This window comes from Periplaneta americana, chromosome 4 (genome assembly GCF_040183065.1).
Source record: "Periplaneta americana isolate PAMFEO1 chromosome 4, P.americana_PAMFEO1_priV1, whole genome shotgun sequence".
NCBI lineage: Eukaryota > Metazoa > Arthropoda > Insecta > Blattodea > Blattidae > Periplaneta > Periplaneta americana.
Window position 1 is genome coordinate 176,860,454 of NC_091120.1, and position 21,695 is coordinate 176,882,148.

General features: G+C 34.2%; 2 protein-coding genes across 10 annotated transcripts in view; one reads left to right on the plus strand and one right to left on the minus strand.

Moving 5' to 3' along the window:
• Positions 1-3,752: 3,752 nt before the first annotated feature.
• LOC138698471 (ras-related protein Rab-30-like) lies at positions 3,753-6,837 on the minus strand. The gene is made up of 6 exons (XM_069824416.1): positions 6,715-6,837; positions 6,423-6,529; positions 6,251-6,334; positions 5,716-5,899; positions 5,307-5,458; positions 3,753-4,231 (listed from the first exon to the last, which is right to left on the minus strand). Exons 2-6 carry the CDS (start codon positions 6,507-6,509, stop codon positions 4,127-4,129), a joined length of 612 nt encoding a protein of 203 aa, XP_069680517.1. The 5' UTR covers positions 6,510-6,529; positions 6,715-6,837; the 3' UTR covers positions 3,753-4,126.
• A 137-nt stretch (positions 6,838-6,974) lies between these two features.
• LOC138698474 (pre-mRNA cleavage complex 2 protein Pcf11-like) overlaps positions 6,975-21,695 on the plus strand; it is a 169,922-nt gene continuing 155,201 nt past the window's right edge. For 8 of the 9 annotated variants that reach the window (XM_069824418.1, XM_069824422.1, XM_069824423.1 and 5 more), the window contains exons 1-2: positions 6,975-7,133; positions 7,273-7,497. In XM_069824418.1, coding sequence (XP_069680519.1) covers positions 7,315-7,497 — 183 coding nt within the window. In that variant the 5' untranslated portion in view covers positions 6,975-7,133; positions 7,273-7,314. The remainder of the gene's footprint in view (positions 7,134-7,272; positions 7,498-21,695) is intronic. The other variant, XM_069824419.1, reaches the window with a different exon arrangement.

Genomic DNA, 21,695 nt, shown 5'->3' on the forward strand with positions numbered 1-21,695 from the left:
CCACCAAATAACAAAGAATGACTTTTCCAAGCTCAAACACTGCATCTAAGAAGTTTGATAATTCGTTTACACAAAGTCTTGTGCTACAAAAGCTTCGATTTGAATGAACAATTTTGGAATGTATCACGCATGTTCTACATTCCTTCAGTGGTACCATAATTTAATAGAAATAATATTCACATGAGATCACATACAGTAACATTAGTCCCACTGTTAATGCAACAAAATAAACTGTACCTTGAAGCTCATAATAATAATCATAGATATATAAATATGATCAAACTGTAGCCTCTTCCTATTTGTCAAACAATCTAATTATGTGCCAATTGCGTCTCAAAAAATTCTATATACAATGCAGTTAAAACATCAACACTTTCATTAAAAGCTAAAGAAAAACATGTTACAGTATTGCCACTATCACAGAAATAAATTATATAAGTCCAGCTGTGATAATAAAAACACTACAGTATATAACATGTAAAAAGAGTTACAAACAATATTGGAATGTGTTTTCTTAAAGAAGTATGGTGTTAATAACTCGATATATTACTTAGTGCAGCCATATCTAATATTTTACTTGATGTGTAACAGTTCTAATTTTTTTTGCCGACACATTAAGAGAGATAAGGATAGAGGTAGTAAGCCTGGTTAAATCATCATTATGCTTCAAACGATTACAGAATAATCAGGCATTTGTATTTACCTCTAGCTAAATCATTTCCATTTTCGCTTCTTCACTATGGAAGAGTTCCTTTCACCAATCAGAACCTTCTTCAAATAGTTTTCTTGTTCGGCACAAGCTGCGACAGTTGCTTTCTTGTCAAAACTGAACTTGTTCATAAGAAAATGTTCCTACAAGAACCGCAACACTATTCAAACTGGACGTAGCTGCTTTATCAGACTTAACAATATTTACAAACTCTGGCTTTGGGACAGTAGGCAAAATAATTGTATTCCTGACCTCATTTGTCATTCATAATATCAATTCACTGGTATAAATAAGGTTAACACAACAATAAAGCTGCCTAAATGTTAAGAGAACAAGCATAACAGCTGAAATACAGTGTGTCCAAATGAAAACTTGACAAATCTTGATTCCCACAACTCAGATGCTTCACGTGAGACAGGCTGACGCATTGTTTAAAGTAATTATTTTATCATGTTGCAAATCATTCTTACGCAAATGCTAGAATAAAAAGAAGTTTCTTACTCTTATTCAATTTTGCAAACGGAACTGTGTTACAAAATTGAAATTATTATAAGTTCCATAAAAATAAAACACGCAAGAATACAATATTTTGTCACAATTTTAAATTATAATTTCATAAATCTTGTAATTACTTAAAACAATATAAGAACTTGTGTTGCTAAACCATTTTACGAAGTTTCACCCCAATGCCAAATTTAATTGGATCATCATCTTCAATAAAATTAGTAATTTCACAGTTGAAAATAAAGGCATTCATATATCTTTTCTTAGAAAATTCAATTACAAAGCAGTGCAAATTATAAATGTAAGGCCATAAACAGTTTACGCATGAACCTTGCCTGCAGTTCAGTAACATCTAAAATTCTAAGATGATGTATGAAGAAATAAAATTTTATTATACAATGTCTGGAAGTAGGAGAACATTGTATGTATATTTAATTATAACAGTGAAAATATTTTCTCTCTGCCACATTAACAGAAAGTCACATAGACATATGAAATTGTTTTTGGTTCATTTTGGGTTTAATGATACTGCTCTGTTATACCAGATTAAAGAAATAAACATAATTTGCTCGTCAACTGTTAATATCTGGGTTACTTGACTTTTTCCATTGTGGCTCTAGGATTGCCAACTGTTTTATTGTAGGGATAAGGGTCAGGAAATCGACAAAATTTCACGCAGACATATTTTTACACAAAACTTGACATAATTGTATATTATAATTATATCTGCAACTATGAAAATTTTCAATAGAAAGACATTTCATTAATAGGAATTTAATGTCTGACACGTGTATACAGATATTGTAAGTAAATATTAACGTCCATTATGAAAGTTTTACATTTTTTGTATATTTATTTTCTAATCGAGTCCTGTGTGGTTACCAAACTAATAAATAATGCTTCATAATACAAACTAAATAAAATTTCTTTAATACCAAAAACTTGTAATAATAGTACATTATGCAACGAGCCTATAATGATAATAATTAAGATGCGAGGATGTTTATGAAACGACTTTTTATGCTCGACCATATTTCTAATTTGAAATTTGAAAGTATTCATGTTGTGGTTATGTGACTGGGGAGCGAACTGACCTTGTGCAATCTCGTAAATTGTGAGATGTGCGCAGACGCGAAAGTATTGATTTTTTTCCAGGCAACGAATGTCGACGACCTTGATATAATCTAAACGTTAAACTTGATATAACCTTGAACTTGAATTCGACATTGAAAAACGAGATGACAAATTGAATTTATTTGAATATTATTTACAATTAACGCTAATTATTATAGTAACAGAACATAACCTTCTGCGACAGTATTGGATTTCCAGCCTGCATGACGTTTTGCTAGTTGTCTTTCGATTGCATATCCGAGAATAATCGAAAACCTGAACTTTAATGAATAGGTGTACTTTAATGACATGCATTAAAGGACTGCTACCAGGTGTATAATTACTACATTTCGGTATGGTCCAGCATAAAGGAATATATAATAGTAATACCTAGTAATTATTATTTTATATGACGTAAAAAATGTGGGAAAAACTAAAAAAAAATGAGGGCCGAATATCGCAATAAAATAACGCGAAATACGTAGTTATTCAGTAAAATGTGGGATAGCTAGTGACCCTAGTTGATATTCTTGATAGCCTAACGGTATGAAAAATTCTATTTTGAGGGGGTGGAGTCACCCATACAGATGCAATTCATTTCTCTTGATGGCAGTTTAATAGTGAGGTTGTCTTGCACCAGACAGACAGGAAAAGATAATATGGTGTATTATCATTTAGTTTTGTCTTTGGTCTCTACAATTCTGTTACATATGGAATATTTCAATCTTCTAGTTACATTAACCTTTACTTTAGTACGCACGTTACTGCTTTTAACAATGACTATAGCTCGACAAAATTAAATATCTAGCATTTATAAATTTTACATATCAAAATGTAAAATGTAGGTAATGAAAGAAAGTCATTTTTAAGAAAATGTCGTATCATTTAACAAACTGATGGGGTCATTCTCTTCAGTAGAGGGGCTACCATGTTTAGTGTTGGTGGAGATCTGAGGTTACTTGTCTCAAATCCACCCAAGGGAAATGCGATAAAAATTCTTAGCAAGATTTATTTTGAAAGGAAGTAAAGTTTGGATTGTCGTGACATTACGGCACATGACAGAATCTTGTCTCTGAATGGTAGTGTTCCAGGCAAAATTTACTGCCCATTTCTGGCCTACCTGAAAATTAGTGCTAATTATTTTCATAACATAATGAATTTTCAAGCTGTCAGACTAGCATTTTCAAGGAACATCTTATTGAACATATGTAAGACAATGGAAAACTAACCAGTCACCAAGTTTTGAAAGAAATAAGAGAAATTTGTTACCACTATCATCTCACTGTGAATTTATTGAACACAATAACCCAGCAGAATTTGGCACATGTATGTACATATTTAATTGTGCATCAAGTAAGTTCATTTTTAAAAACTGTTACCTGCTGTACAGTTAGAGGAATCTCGATTTGTGTATTTTCTGTATACACTATATCTTCTTTTATCAGGAAGAGATTAAATAAAGCTTCACGTAATATTTAGTAAGTAAATATCAGTTTGTTACGATATTTACATATAAACTCATCACAGAAGCTGTAAGTATCCTGCTGAAGCATAACGTTATGACACAGGAGACTGAGAAAGTTGTAAAAATACAAAATATTTTCTTAAAAAGGTACCTTTACACATCTTGCTTGTCTTAAATTAAGACACAGAAACGAAACGCAACCAAGATTAATATTACATAGCAAAATGCACTGTAAGATTAATCTTGGCTAGAGACTTGTATATTTGACTGGCAACTTCATTGTTGTTTTTCTTGGAACTTATTTTCTTAAATTAATTTCAGTCAAATTGTAGCAGTTAGGACATTCTACTGCAACAACCACCATCTCCTATGACTGTAGTTCGGCCATTTATTGTTGGAGAATTGGTGTCGTACCTGGGTAGTTCTTTGCTTCTTGCTTGCTGTTAGAATAAAAACAGACAAATTTAATAGAAAGTAGTCATGTTGTATGGCATGAATGTGCGAGTACATGGGGAAAATTAAGTGATAATTACATAAACAGTTACACAAATCCACCTAACATTTTGGAGATATGTCCAGGGAAGGCAAGAATAGAGGAAACCATAGCTATTACATCCATTACCAAGAGCTAGTGTCCAGTACTGGATGTATTAGATGTTTATGCAACTCCGATTCTTGCACCATTAAATCAATAATTGAGACGAGCGAGGTGATGATATAAATACAGTCTGTGTGACAATATTGCGATCTTTACCAGTTTGTGTAAAGATTCAGCGAACAAGTCTGATTTATACATGTTTGTACAATTCCTCTGTCCCTCGGGGGAACCTGTAACCCCTAGAGGGCGCGTCCCCAGGTGGCGGATCGGGGAATGCCTCTCAGAAATGAGTGGTAAGAGAGAAATGAAATATCTCCCGCGGACCAACAGGTAATTATCTATGCTAGCCTGTCATGGCATAGAGATGCGTCCCACAGGAAGCAGAGGTGGGAACGGTCGGTGGACTCAAGTAAACCCTCCCGGCTAGGTCCGAAGGACCCACTGACCAAAGACAGGTGTGGTCCTCCTTTCATATAGGGGGTTGAGAAAGGACAGTACAACCGCCAACTCTTAAAAACATGGTGTCCTTCAAGAAAATGGTTCAAATCAGCTCATTAAAATGTTGCATCCCAAAGTAAAATATAAAGCGAGTCATAAAAAGAATAAGTTACAGTGAACAGGCAAAACATCAAAATTCAAAATGGAAAGAATCATTCAAAGATCCAAAACTAATTGCTGATCTACCTCGAAAATCTGCCGTGGCCATGTTTAGATTGATTATTGGTCATGATAGCCTCAGTAAACACCTCCATCGTATTGGAGTACTGAATTCACTAAATCCAGAGCATCGCACGCACGCAGGCACAGACACACACAAAAAAATTTCTGTTTATAATTATTATTGGATTTAGGACTTTTGACATCACTGAAAACAGACGTAGACCTATGCCTTAAAATTTAAATTTATATATATTTACCTCCATTAATTCTGCTGCTATCTCCATGAACAGTCTTTCGACATTTTCTGCTTCTTTCGCAGATGTTTCTAAATAATACATACTATGCCTCTGAGCAAAGTCTTCTCCAACATGGGTTGGAATTTCACGATCTTCTCTGTCAATCTTGTTACCTTTCAATTCGAGAAAAAATAAGCGTGTGAATACTTCCCACTTATACCACAGATTTAGTAAGAAACATAATTCTAAAATATTGAAGGACATATTATCGTCTGCATACTTCAATCATTTCAAATACATCTAATATGGACTTTTACTGTTAATTTGCAAGTCTTTATGTCGATATTTTCAAATTTACTTACAATTTGTACAAATAGGCTTACATACATATTGTAATACTACAAACCGCTTAATTTACTAATTTACTGACCTACTAAAACCCTAAGTACTTTGCTGCTAGCATATTCTTCAATTTCCCGTAGCCAGTCCGGGAGACAGTCGAATGTAGGTTGACAGCTGATGTCATATACCAAAATGAGTGCATGAGCTGAACGGTAATAACTTTGTGTGATGGATCGGAATCTCTCCTGTCCTGCTGTATCCCAGATTTGTAACTGTTTGTAAGAATTACAAAAAGAAGTGCACGAAATCAGAAACTATACAATGTAATATTATCCTCTAGATCACCCAGCAATAATGACAGTGAATACAATGTTTCTATTCTGTTACAAAACTAGGATTTTACATGTAAAACATGCTGAACTGTGCAACAGAAGATGGGCGCGCTTCCATGATAACCTAAACATTTTATTGAATTATTTCTCTTCAATGAAAGGCTGCTGCCATTTTATTCAAACCTCACAAGATCACATGAGTAAACAAGTTCTAGTGTCACAACTCTGCCACTCCATTAATGAAACGTCACTATTCAATATCCATTAACACTGTAAACATCCTTACCATACCTTGATTTTTTCATTGTCTATCTCCACAGTTTTGATCATAAAATCAACTCCAATTGTAGCACCTTGTCCTGGAGGAAAGAGACCCTGCAATACATAATTGTGGTATTCAGATATATGCTTATAATAATTAACACCTAGGACTAGTACTTTCCATGTAAAGTCAAGACTTTACCTGTGTGAACCTTCTAACCAAACATGTTTTCCCAACACCAGCATTTCCTACTAGGACAACCTTAAATAAAAACTTATAATCTTCCATTTGATGTTTTATTATACCACCTAAAACATTACAGAAAGTACATAATATTAAACAGTTGTAAATAATAGTAAAATCAGTATTTAACAGTGAAAGGTTGTAAGTGAATCAGTGCATTCAGCATTTCACCTTGACAGCTCAACCTTGCCCATCTGCCCTACATAACTTCGTTTTAATCAATAAAATAAATGAAAAGGCTTCTAAGTACCTTATAAGATGGCTGGAAATAATTAAAAAGTTAGATCTTGACAGTAAATGTCTCCTATTTATTATTTTTACAAAATATCTCAAGAAGCAGACAACTCTCTTCCATAGTGACGTCTGTCGGAACGTTTGAGAACTACAGTATCACGGGAAATGCGCATGTTTCTGTTGAAGAAAGCTATGACGTGATTGGATAGATAATCGTTCCATATCCTGTTATATTTTCCATCGACCAATAATATTTCGCCTTGCACAGTGAATAGGTTGAATAGCAACGTAGGTAGCCATTTTAAGGAATTCGCAGAAGTGTAGAGTTCTGTGTCTATGTAGTGTGATACAAGTACAAGGAAAATTAGATTCGACTGCTACATTTTGACTGTTATTCGGAACAAGTTGTAAAATGTTCGTAATTCAGTGGAATAGGTAATTTTATAGTTGTGTATATGTGTGCTGAAAACAGTACAATTTTCCAAGCTGTTACGAGTTCCGTTGGACCTTGTGAATGGCTTCGTTGTGAAATAGTGAAAAGTTGCTAAACGGAAATTTGTTCATTCTTTTGCAGTTAAATGTGGTGTGAAAGGTTTGATAAAACTGCGAAGACAACATGTCGACGTCGATGGTAAAAATGTCCAAGGTGGCGAAGGAGGTAGCTGAAGAGTACGCGTCATCGTTAGCTGATCTCACCCTGAACAGCAAGCCACTAATCAACATGTTAACGATGCTTGCAGAAGAAAATATCTTGCATGCTACCGTAATCGTCCAGGCTGTGGAACGACATCTTCAAAAGGTCAATTTTAAGGTTTTGTTTGATTTTGTCACATCTTGAGGTTTGGACACCTCAAAATGTAAATCATGATTTAAGTGCAGTTAAATGTTATTGCACCATAAATAGCATTGAGCCGTAATTAATGCAGATTGCTAGGTTTTATTATTGTTCCAGACCATTATGTAATGAAAGTTAAGAGCAGGCTGAGAGAATACTTTGAAATGTAGAGTGTAAAGTCGTTTTGTTCATAATCTGTATTTGACATTGTATGGTTCTGGAAGTCTTTGTTTATTAATGAAGGAAATCAAGTTGTTTAAATCAATTTACTGATTGGGGAGGATGTAGTGGCATATTGTGTTCACGTTAGAGAATTAACAGGAATATTGTTAGGATGAAATTATTGTTTTATATTTTTTACAGTAGTCTTTTAGCAGGCATAAAAATACACAACACTAAATGCCTACAATATTCAAGAAATATTTAAGAACTTCCAATATTATCATACTAAAGAAAGTTGTGATTAAGTAGTTATCTTTGATTAAGGTGATTTTCAAAATTACAATATGTAATTCGAGTAACTATAGGCCTAAAGCCATTTAATTCTTCAGGTTAGATCCTGTTCTGTAACCTATAAGTAACAACAGAAAATGAGCTGCCTTCAGAAGTTTTGAAATGTAGCAGAGCTTGTATTTGAAAAATATGAAAATTCGTTAATCATTGTTCCATTTCTCATAGGACTGCAACTTGAGAATGGTTTAAATTACAAACCAGGTAGTACCTACGAAACATTTTTCCATGTCGGTTAACTTAATAATGGCTGCACGAATTAACCTGTGAAAGGAACATAGTCCTATGATTGTTGGTAAATGTAACGATAAGTTGCATATTAAGAAACTAATGCCAATTTCGTTTTAAAAAGAAAGCGAAGAATGGTAGAAATCTCTGCACACAAAATAGTAATATAATTAACTGAAGGGCTATAAAGTATATATATATATATATATATATATATATATTTTTTTTCTTCGTGAGTGGATGTGTGTTTGTATGAAATGATTGGTGTCATTTCCTATGCAACTTCTTTTGCATGTAGAAGTCGCATAGAGAATTTTTCATGAAAGAATACTTTTTCCTTTTTTTTACCTTGCTATTCTGTTTTTGAAACAATAGCAAATCACTAGAGACTTTGAGAAATTTATGCGTTATATAAGCACTATTGAAAGAAATTTATGCGTTATATAAGCACTATTGAAACTTCAGAATGTTAGTACTCTGGGCTATGTTGTCAGGCTAACGTATTTCCATCTACAAATTTTCGACTGACAGTACTACAGCGTAACAACTTGGATGATAACTTACCATTACTGAAATATCAGCATCACATAATGATTTATAGGCTTGTTGGTTCACTCAAAATTTGAATGTCATCCTTTGTGACAAAAGTCACAGTTCAGTTTTAAGTTGGAATAGTTTCTGGGGAAATGTCCGTAATTGAATTAAGTTACCATCATGAAGTCGGCGAATTCACTTTAATAATGCAACTGAATAAGGCACGTATCTATAAAATTGCCGCTCGTTCCTCTCCCTTTTTTTTTTTTTTTTTACCAGAAATTAAACGCAACTTGGTCGATTTCGTCGTCGTTCAGTCTTTGAATTGTTAAACAATAGCAGCGAGCTCATGTTTTAGCATAACATCAGATTGCAACTTTGTGACATGTATCATATATTAAAATTCCCATAAATATACGTAATGAAGTTTACATATCAGTTACAAAATAAAACTGAAGGCAGAAACTAGCATGGAAAGCGACGAGTATTTTATGTCACTGTCGGGCTGATATATTCATCATGGCCTCATTACCCATTTCAATGAAATTTGCTACCGTATGACAATAACTGTACCTACATCCGTCAGCTGAAGGTCATGCTCATGTCATCACATCTGTTCCTTGCAACATTATCGCTTAGAGGTTTTAAATTAGGGCTCATACATTAATGCAGTATAATTGGACATTTAAATATTAAAGATATATTAATATATGTTTTTAAAATCATTTCAGCTTCGGAAAAAAAAAATTGTAGGCCTATTTGAAGTGCATGTGTTCGAATATTGTGTTGTTTTTATTGTCTGAACGTCACAAGTGATAACAACAAGACGCCACTTATGAGGCAACTAAACCAGGAGATAATGGGATAGGGTGGCCAGTTTCTTTTGCTCGAATATATCATTTATTTGATTAGGTATTTGTGTTTTAAAAAACTCGTTAGCATAGAACAGATTATTCTTTGAGAAGTACTGGTACTCATTTTGAGAGTATTCTTTTTCGGAAAATAGGCCTACTCTGAAAGCATATAGATATATTAGGGAAGTGTTGTCAGATTTCTCAAATGAGAATAAACGACAGAAACGTATATAGACAATACAGTTTGTTAGTGACCTAAATAATAATAATCATCATCATCATCCTTTACGAATTAGGCCTCTGTAGACCTGTTTCGGCCCCATCTAGCAGACGTAAATAATAATAATAATTCTGGAGAAAAGCCTCTCCACGGAGTTTAGAAGTTCTGAGCCTGTATAATTATTCTATATTAAATTCCCATCATTTATATGCGTAGATTGTTGCGGGCGGGGGGGAGACTATGGTTTTACATGTTTTTGATTTTTAAAGTTGCACGTAGTTTTGGGTGATAGCATGTTTAAGTACTGCTTGGCGGTGATCGGAGTTGGTTAGGTTAGCTTAGTTTAGGTTGGGTTAGGATTAGTTAACGTCAGGTTAGGGTAGATTAGTTTAGATTGTGATAGGTTATGTTAGGTTACAGTCGAAATTATGTTTCCAGAATTGTTTTATATTACCTTTCGAAAGTCGAACATAAAATCGTCCAAAAAAGTTGGAAAATCATAGAGTGGTCGTCCTCCAGAATTACCATAATAATAATAATAATAATTTTTATTTGGATTTTTTCACGATACAGTAGTCATCCTTCACCCAAATAAATAATAATATTGATTTATTGATCCTGTTGATTGATAGGCCTACTAGTACATCAATGTAGGACAAGTCAGCTGAACATACACAAGATACTATTATTAGATACGTACAAATGAGATAATATCACAAATATAAACCGTCATAAGTTAAGATCCCTAGTTACTATAAAGAATTAAAAAAAATTATAACCAGAAATAATAATACCAAAATATTAAAAATACATAGGACAGTAACAAATAGACATTTTGCCTTCAGTTACGTAGTAATTCCCACTTATCTACGTAATCTGCATCTGTGATTAACCTCGGCGACTTTTTTTTTTACGCATTTTGGGTCCTAGCTTCTTAATCTGAAGTTTTATAGAAACTGTAGACTTCAGTTGCACTCTGTATTCCTAAACTATGCTTATATCAGTCACCAACACTTCTTCGTGCCATTATCCCCACTATTTACTTTTCATTTCCCAGACACTTACTGCATTAGCAACTTACCTATGGTATAGGCTATTTGAAGGGTTTGCTATTATCTGCTCTTTCGCGTCCATGGTAGGTTTTGGAATGTATTCCCTGTGAATATGAAGGAGTTACTGTATAAAGAAAAATGGTCATCCATATTTTTTTTTTACTAGAATGCATCTGTTATTAGGAAATTTCTGATTTTATTTTAAAGGTCTTGTTTTATATGTTTAATTCCTTCTGAGAGTTTGTTGAAGAATTTACCTTTTGCCATGGAAGGTTTAATTGTAAAGTTCCAGTTTATGTTCTTTACTGTGAAAATCACATTTTATTCTTGTATTGTGTGCATGAATTTCTTGGTTACAGGTATTAATATTATTTACTTTAATATATACTTTATAATTTCCATTATGGATAGGGAATGCAACGACAGTATGTTAACGACCTGAATGCTTAATTCAGGTAGGCTAATATTTACTTTTTTTGTAGTCATTTGCGGAATTAACTTTAACATTTCTAAATGCGACTTTCTCATAGATGCCTTTAATAGATGCTTGTTTAATACTGTTGGAAAGAAAATATTTGCAACATATAGCAGATAGCACTCTGTATACAAATTGATGAGTATAATTAAAAAAATAATAGTAATTGCCTGAATTAGACTGTGCAAATACTTACTACAGAGAGCTCCTATGCAGACTGGTCCCAGGTAGTGATGTTCTGTCAGCTTAATGCGGAGCGCTTGTCTTTAGGGGGATAAGCGGTAAGGGGTGGAGTGGTCTGTATAAGGAAGCATGCAAATCTGTTGTTGGGTGGCGAGCAGATTTTGTTAGGTAGAAGTTGGAGTGGGCGGTTTTCATAGGAACTCTCTCTCTCTCTCTCTCTCTCTCTCTCTCTCTATATATATATATATATATATATATATATATATATTTAGTAGGTTATTTTACGACGCTTTATCAACATTTTAGGTTATTTAGCATCTGAATGAGATGAAGGTGATAATGCCAGTGAAATGAGTCCGGGATCCAGCACCGTAAGTTACCCAGCATTTGCTCATATTGGGTTGAGGGAAAATCCCAGAAAAACCTCAACCAGGTAACTTGCCCCGACTGGGAATCAAACCCTGGCCACCTGGTTTCGCGGCTAGACGCGCTAACCATTACTCCACATGTGTGGACCTCTTTATATCTGTGCACTTCAAAGTCACTTGAGGAAACAGCCCTTCTAAAAATTATGCATTTGAAGCTGTTACGTTTAAATGAAAGCTGGTTAGTTAATTTAGCAATTTAGTTAGTTAATTTATTGCGTGTCTCCTTGAAAATTATCTCTCATATGCTGCAGCATTCACCCTTTTATCATTGCTTACAAATTACAATGATCTTTGACAGTGTATCATAGAGCTTGTATCACATTTTATTGCCAATATCACATTACTTACAGTAGTTACCATGTTAGAAAAAGGTTGCTAGTTATTGCTGTTGTTATAATTTTACTTTATCATTACACAAAATAGGCTTATTGTGATGTGGAGCGGGAGGGGAGGGGAAAGGAACTTTTCAGATATTCGCGAAAACCCTTGTTTTCAGCATTTTTGATTTTGGGCATAGCCTTATCATCTCTTTGTAAACAGTTGGGCCTAAACTATTGGTCGGAAGTTCTTCATATTCAAAATCTTTTCGGTCTGTTTGGGAATGATGCTCGAAATATAATTATTTTTAGGAAAACATTAATAGGCTTCTATTTGGAATAATAAAAGTAGAAGAAAGACATGCAAGGAGGTTCAACTTCAAAAATTGTCACATAGTATTGACGGAAAAGCCTTTGACTAAGATAAATTAATTACTGTATTTTCTCGAATACCTCGCACACTTTTTTTCCCCTGGAATATACAAGTAGAAAATAAGAGTGCGCGGCTTATTCGAAATGAAGTTGGCAACATTGCCTGATTTTCTTTCTGTGCAACTCTTAAGATTGTAGCGCATGACATTATCTTTCTGCACTGGTATTTCAGTTGTTAACATTGTTAAATAGCGTTTGGATTAGCAGTAGGTCTACATGTGTCAGAATCAAGTTCAAGTATCAATCAATCTTCTTAATGTATCCAGCTGTTTGCTGACCATAAAGTCCACTATAGTCCACTGTAGTCTATTCAGTTGTTGTTTTTCACGAGAAATGAGGGGTATTTTGATCGGTGTTCATTATAAATGCCTGTTGCTAGTAGCCAGAGATGGGGCGTAGTCAATATATACTGCAGGGCTGTGTCTTCTGCAACCAGTATTGATGAGTTTAATTTACTTCTTTTGTGGTTTATGGATGGACAGTATAGAAGAATGTGTTCCATATCTTCATCATTACACAGACAATTAGGATTATCAGAAATGTGAAATCGGTGTAGGTACAATTGATTGACTATGTGATCTGTTCTGGCTCTTGTTAAAAATGTTTGAACATGTCTGGGTAAGTTTTTGTACATTTCCAGGTCATTTGGTTTCTTTTGTACAGACTGTAAAAGTTCAAGTATGATAAGTGTAAAGTTTGTGTCTTATATTTTCAATTCTGAAAATGAGTACCATTAAAGGGATGAGATCGCGATCCTTTACTTGCAGTGAAGAACTTAAAATTATAAAAAAATGCGAAGGAACGTGGAAATTGTGATGCATGTTATTAATGTTGCCGGATATCGTGTAAACAGCCATTTAAGCAAGATAACTGACATGCTTGCAATGCATGCGCATATAATGGGTTCAAGTGCGTCCTTTTCAAGAATGGAATTTCTTTATTTATTATTAGCTGAACTGTATTTGTTTGTTTTTAATTTGTTGTGAATACATTTGATGAAAGTTTTATTTTTTGTAATTATTTTTTCATTTTTCAAAATTGGGGTGCGCTGATTATTTGAGGGTGCGGGGTATTCGAGAAAATACAGTGTATACTTACAGAATTGTTGCTATTTTTCATTGCGAATTTGGACTTTATGTTTTTAAGTCTGATGCTACATAGGGCAGGTTAGTGGAGGAATAGGATTATCGTCAAAGGATTTACCAGCCTCTTTAAACCAATTCATTATGCTTGAGTGAACACAGCAAGACTTTAGAGATTTAAAATTAAAAGGAAAGCATCTTAGTTTCTCATTAATAGGTGGGCTATACTTAAAAAGTTACCACTTAAAAATTGCCGATTTTTGTAAACGAATCATAGGTAGGCCTACGTTGTAGGCCTATGTATACGTAGAGATGGATCAGTGCCATAGTTCATTCTTTGATACTCGATGCTAGTATCAGTTTTAGGGTCTTGGTATTTGGTAGGCTACAGCTATAAAAGTGAAAATGGGATTGTGAGAAATTAAATACTACCTCAAAGAGCATTGAAATTTTACTGATATATTCTGCCCCTCATTGGCCACGTTTTATGTCAGAAGCAGTTAAAAATTTTCTGGGGAGTACTGTGAATCTGACCAAAATTTTCATTTTCCTAAGTATTAACCATATAAGGTTGCTTCCTAGTAAAGTGCCAATTTAATTTTGTAAATTCTGTTTCTCAGCATCCTGTCTTCTGAATGTAAATAACCTCCATTGTTTTTAACTTCTTCTTCTTCTTTTTCTTTTTTTTTTTTAACTTTTATTGTTGATTGGTGTTACCTCAGTAGATGGGGTGAATCCAATCGCACATTATTATAACATTTAAAATCTGGTACATACAACTGAATGTGTGAAAACTATCACTAATTGAAGATTTAATAAAGAATATTTCAATATGACAAAATATAATTATAACAGGATAATAAATGACGGATTGTTGATGTTGAAATGTCTTAATTAAACTTACTCAATATCGCAGTCTTCATTATTAAAGAAAATTATATATATTTCCCACGTCACAAAGTTTGTTGCACCACTGTTTGAACTATCTGCCCCTCTTCTATTTCTGCAGAATCTAGTGTCGGGGAAAACAAAAAATGTATCACCCTCTCCCACTTTTTTTCGGAGAAAGGTCATCTTATACAAGGTCTCTATTTTTTTATCTGCTCTACTAAAGAAATACTTCATTCTTTCCTTAGTGGGGAATCTTACAATAGTGAAATCATTTTCTGATAGCTTAATTTATCATTCAGTGTCGTGTATGGGACCACATGAAATCGTTCTAATGCTTAATTTACAGCTTTGACTGCATTACAAAGGCACTGGATTATAATTGCGTTAGTCTTAGCTTCTTTCGTATATATTCGCGTGATCTGAATTACCTTCCAAAACAACACAACATTAAAAAGGGCATAAAAAACGAAAGTAATTTTATCTCTGATATTTTACACTAACCCTTAATGTACTCCAACAAATTAAATATTGTGTTAACTTACCCTATTACCCCACGTAGTGAAATACAATACCAAGTTTTCTATAAGAATTTTTCAATACAAAAATGTAGCACACCTCTACAATCCTTCTCGCTACTGAGTTGCGCGTGATTTATATACCAATAACTCTATGCAAATTCTCATAAACTGCGTGCATACTATGCTTACGTGGCGTGTTAACATGTGTACTATAAAAAATCGAGCCCTTTATTTCAGTTAGTGTTCACATTGCTGTGATGTGTCTTGTGATGACGTGTTATTGCGGAATCTAACACATCCGAAACATTTCCGGATTTCGTCAAATGTATTAAGACATCAACTGTGCTCTGCTAATTGTCAAATCTTGTTAATAACACTGTGAGCCTTTCTTTGGTAAAAAATATTCATTCTCATTTGAGTGTTACATTTCTCCAGCTTTGTTCCACCATTTCTAGAAGGACATAGAACTGATCCTTCCACATTCGAAAATACAACGAAAATCGCTCGTCATATGCTAGAAGTTGAGGCTTTAGATCAATGTTTTTCAACCTTTTTCAACATGTGGCACACTAAAGTTGTAATTTAAAACCCTGTGGCACACTGAATAATCTAAAGCTGTGGGGGGGGGGGGATTTGAAGGAATGAGGACTATAAAATATAAATAAATTATATAAATGTATATGCATTATTATATAAAATAAAATACTTTCAATTTAATTTGAATTATTTTTTAGTCAACTTGGGGGGGGGGGGCGATGATAGTATGATGAATGCTGAACGGGCACTTGGGGCAAAAAAAAAGTTGAGAATAGAAACAAAATATACATTGTTCACAAGTAGAAAAATTAAAATTTGTTGACTAGTGTTATATGTGAAATTATAGTCCCGTTGCTCATATTTCCGGCAGCCAATCACGTTGCAGGTCAGCTACATTTAAACATGTACGTCTTGTCATTCGCTGCTGATGAAGTTATGCTCTAAGGCTCGATAAATACTTAATATAATCGCCCGCCATTTTGATTCCTTCGTTGGCGTTCGCAGAAGGCACACAAGGACGTTATTTGATGCTCAATATTTGCTCAATTACAGTGTGTTTGATTTATTATCATAGGAGCTACGACATGATAATGTTTAAAGGTGCGGTGAATAGATTCGTCTGGTAGCTCGGCGACAGAAGAACAAAAATTTTGGTTACAGATTTATTATTAGTATAAATTACCGACTTGTTCAAGATCTGTAACTTGTTTAAATATCTGTTAGGACCCCCCCCCCCCCCCCCGAACTTAAAATATGTCTACATATTTTTGTTTAAAATTTTATGAATTTAGAATTGGTTTTTCCTTTTCAGTTTATACAAGTGTATGATGGACTTTAGATGTTATTAATGCCATTGTTTCTGTATTTTATTCATAGCACAGTTGTTGGAAAGGTCACAAAACTTTGAATGCTAATGTTACATTGTTAATTATTTTCTCATCAGCATAAATACAATCTGACTGCCACAGGATAGATTGACAGACCTTAGTGTAGCATTACTTATCTGTGATGAATGTCAACCAATTGGAAGCTCATCAAAACTGTGATAACCTATTTTTCCTTGTAATGAAAACTTGAATTTCAACTACTTTTGACTGAAATGAGAGAACTAAATAAAATTCAGGATATACGTGCATAAGGTTGCAACCTTTGACATTTACAACAAATGCTTCAAAATCAATTTTTTTAAATTAAAACCCAGCTACCTGAATTCTTAAAAAAAATTGTTCAACATAATTATTTTACCTTACACATTACGAATTTCCCTACTAAATTTTTTTAAAGGGAGTAATGGGGATAAAGTTTCCTATTACAGGATACTTTCCTATTTTTTGAAGGATTGTAAGAAAATATGGGATTCTGAGATTAGGTTTTAACGTTTAGGTTGTTAAATGTATAAATCTTGGTTACTGATTTATTTTTTCGAAAATCCGAAAAATAATTATATAACTTAATAAATTTATTGCCAGAAAAATATAATACAATGATATGGTTTCCAATATGGGATGGGTCCTTTTATGGGATATTCAGAGGTGTAAAATATTCCGGATTTTCCGTAATTATTGCGGATTTCTCCCATTATGACATTACAACCAAAGGGGAAGTTATTACAGAAAATCAGAATTATCACTGCAAAAAATATGTGTAAAGAAGTTTGCAATTGAGGATGAATTTCTTAAACATACAAATGTTGTAGATATTTTACACAGAAAAAAGTGTTAATTTATTTCTTGGATATAATCAAAACTTCTCAAATTTAGTTATTGGAGGTGAACATGACAGACTTGAAGAGTAATTTGTAGCTTATCAATGCTATACTCTTTGTGAATACATTATAAATGGGTCTAGAATAGATGTAAATTGAGCAAAAATTGCAGATCTCGGAAATGAAAGTGAGTAAAAAACATTAAGTAAAATTGTGTTCGCAGTATTAAGTGTGCCCCACAGTGATAATTCAACTAAAATTCAGTTTTTACTTAGAATTAAATAAAGTAAAAGGGGGGGGTGATATAACTAAAATGATGAATCTTCCCGAAGTTTTACAAATGTTAACATACGTCACCAAGGACATAAACATAGCGTTAACAGTTTAGCGTACTCATCTAGCTCGTTGAGCGCACCAGGAGGGTGCGAAAACTCTCTATTATATTTCCCCATAACAGCCAACTTCACTAACGGCTTTCCCATCGACAGGCGCTTTCATTTTCATGCTGCTGTCGATATTGGACGACCAGGGTACCGATGGAAGGAATGTGAGGATCAGTAATAAATAATACAGTAATCGTACTGTACTTCCCTTTGTCCCCCCCCCCCCCCCGTTCTTGCCATACTTTATCTTGGTGCACCCTCGTTCTTCGACCAACATCCAGTTGTAAATATATTTAGCGTTTTAGTCGACATAAGTTGATTGCTGTATAAACACCGTTCGTGTTCCTTTGTAAGTCGTGACTGGTCAGTGAAGGTACTCGAACCAACCTGACTGAACAGCTTTGTGCCCGAGGCACAATTTCGCAAGTGACAGGGAATACAACTGTCGTATTCTGCTGTCAGAAGTAAACAAGCTACTTACGGTACTTGTTCTGCGGACGGAACGGTGTACTTAATTAGAGACCCGACTTCAGTAAAGTGCGCGACTTCTGATGTTACGTAATTTACGTTTGTCACTTTTCTTTGTAGAGAAGTTAAAAGAAATCTCGTAACTCATATGTGATCATAAAGGTAATGTTTATTACTGTATGAAGTTGACAGTTAAACGGGAGCAAGTACGTGTGGGAAGGTCATCGAGACTTGTAATGCTTTTATATCTTATTTAACTCCTCGTGAAGGATTTTCATTTGAATTTTATATTTACGTATTTAACAATCGAGACCATAATTTAGTCGGTTTTTATTTCGATATTACGTTATGCGATATAAACGAGAAATGTTAGTATATTGAAAACACATCAATCTTTGTCGCACTACACTTCTGCGTCGAGGGGGAGAGAAACGAATTTTTATATTGACTTTGAGTGGAATAACGGAATTGAAAATGTGCGTGTCCATACAGCTCTCAGTATTTTAACTTTACCTCATTTTTTGGATGGCTTCTTTGATCTGACACACGGTCGCATGGCCGTGACTAGCAGTGATTTCCTATGGGAGAGAGAATGAAATGGGAGTGATGAATGGTTTAAACGACATTTTTCATTATGGAAAGGATGCTACCTTGCTTTTAAAACAGAGAACATTAGTTATGGGAGAGAGTCACTATTGTGTTTTATACTGAATAATAAGACAAAAGGCACGGGAATCGTTAATAATTTAATTTGTTCTTTTGAGTAAACTTTGCACGACTATCATACAATTAGAGGAACATAAATAAGTGACGAATTATTCATTAGGCCAACCTAGACCGGAGTCTAGTTCTCGCTACCTCTGGAGGGAGGAGGTGGTAACGTGGCCAAAGGCTAGTTTCAAAATTGCGTGACATTTTCCCAATTGAAGTTGTGATTGTAACAGAAAAAACATTATCTGTTCACCTTACTATTTTCCGCGACACAAGTATTACTCCCCAAGTTACCAAGCAACACAGTGAACTAAATTATGTTAACTATAGCATCGAGACTGAACTTTTGCGCTTTTCCTATTTTCATTTAAAGTAAATTATTGTTGCTGATTTATTAATTTACTAGTTGTATTGGAGGTCAAGTAATAAATTTCTTTTCCACTCGGTGTTTTTTAAACTATTATAAAACATTCATAATAATTTTAATCAGTCAGGGAAGAGAGACGTTATGCGACGGTATGGAATACCGCCACTGGTTTCTATGGCCAGAAAACATACCGTTAGTGAAAAACCATAAAGAAGAATCGATAATATAACTTTTTTTTAGCATTTTTATGAAATATTTAATATTTTTTTTATAAACAAAACTGTATTATTATTGTTCTATAAACTTGCTTTTTAACAAAGTAAAAGAACTTTCAAATCTTCCTCGACTTTTGAAGAGAACTATACATCTTCAATGCTGGAAACAAGAATTTAGTTTCCCAATATTTATACGCCAGCAGAATTATTCGTAATTTATTTATTACATGGAGGAGTCCCCCTGGATTAAGTTAATGTCTCGCTTATGTGAAAAATGACATACCGTCACTGAAAAAATGTGATCGTAAAAATTTGTTTCGTACATTTCTTCACAGCTTCGTAAATCTAAACCACAGCCTTATGGAACTGTATTCAGTGTGTATTTAGTAGAGTTGGGTCGATTCGTGAACGAATCGTTCATTCGAACGACTAATAATAAAGAATCGTAAGAATCGATTCGTGGTATCAACGAATCGTCGTTCAAAAGAATCGTAACGAATCGTCGTTCAAACGAATCGTCATTCAAAAGAATATGAAGGAATCGGCATGGTATCGTAACCCACGATTCTATTCGTTGTTTGATGTAACCTGTCAACGAACATTTCCGAACCGTGTCGAATGCTCCCGAGCGAGAGTGAAATCAAAATATGTACTGCATTTGTTAAGTATGGAAAATAATGAACACAAACCTGAAATTTGCATAGTTAAATAGAGATGTAATGCAAAAAATGTACTTCATAATAAGGTTCAGTTGATAAATTATAATTTAGAGACATTATCTTGGGTAATTTTGTAGACTAATGGAGTTCATACTGAATGGTTCCAGCCAATGAGAAAGAGACAATCCAATGTCTCGCCTCTTATGCCATCTATGAGAGAGATGTAGAACGTTTTTGTTCTACGCGTGGTTTGCAAAGGAAAGTGTCTTGCGACGATTCAAAAGAATAGTTGGAATCGCAGACTGGGAAGAATCGTGAACTCGTTGACGATTCAAAAGAATAGTTGGAATCGCAGACTGAGAAGAATCGTGAACGAATCGTTAGAATCGATTCGTAATGTGTGATTGAATCGTTGGAATCGACTTCTGAAAAAGAATCGTGTTGCCCAACTCTAGTATTTAGACACGCTTATTTGCTAAGTTTAATCCCTGGAATGTTTACAACGGTACTATTTCAAGTATAGAAGGCTGTGGCCTGTAGATTGTGGTGACCATTGTTGCCAATTTAGTGACTGTCATTTTTGTTGCACTTTTTATTAATAATTGAGGACGTAGCTGCAATAAAGGCCCATAGGCCCTTTTTCCGGCGAATGCATAAATCGATTCTCCGTAGTTTGTTATACTCACAAAGTTTCGTTGAGAAATGTTGAACAGTAATGCTGGTAAACCTGTTTATTTTAATATATTTTATAGGCACCGTGCAAGCTCCTCTGGTGGCGACTGTTGTTACTAACTGCGGAACAGCAGCGATAGAGTTGTGCTTGGATCGTATGAATCGTTGCTTACGAGATTATACAAGCTGGCGCATAGAGCTTGAAAAACGAGTCTGAAGTGGTTCCCTCGTAATGCCAATTCCGCCGCTCGGAGCGCTGTTCTGCCCTATGTATTCATAGCAGAACACTTAAAAGACATTGACATTTGGGACATTTAAAGGACTCATCATTGCTTATTAAATGCTTCGTACAATATTTGATGGACAATAGACGTAATTTGCAAACTTCTACTCCTCAATTATATTACAATAAAAGGCTGTCATTCTTGATATTAAAACATATTACATATAAACTGAGGGACTGTCTGCTCTGTACTTCAGTTCATACACCAAACATTTCCGGAAATAAATTAACTTGACATCTTACATACACGCACTATAGCCTACCCTTTTCACCTAATATTATTAATATTGTTATTAAATAAGATATTGCAACTAATTAAGGTACTGCATTATCTTTAATTTCCTTGAATTCATAATTACGCATTTGCAAGAAGGCCTAACTTTTCCCTCTCTTTTTAAAAAAAATACGGACGTCACAATAACTGAGAAGTATAATTAT

What these genes read in the sequence shown, in the direction of transcription:
- LOC138698471 (XM_069824416.1), bottom strand. Translation starts at nt 6,509, where the DNA reads ATGGAAGATTATAAGTTTTTATTTAAGGTTGTCCTAGTAGGAAATGCT. An exon ending in TGGTTAGAAGGTTCACACAG is followed by an intron (nt 6,335 to 6,422) that starts GTAAAGTCTTGA and finishes TATGTATTGCAG; the next exon opens with GGTCTCTTTCCTCCAGGACA. An exon ending in TAGACAATGAAAAAATCAAG is followed by an intron (nt 5,900 to 6,250) that starts GTATGGTAAGGA and finishes TCTTACAAACAG; the next exon opens with TTACAAATCTGGGATACAGC.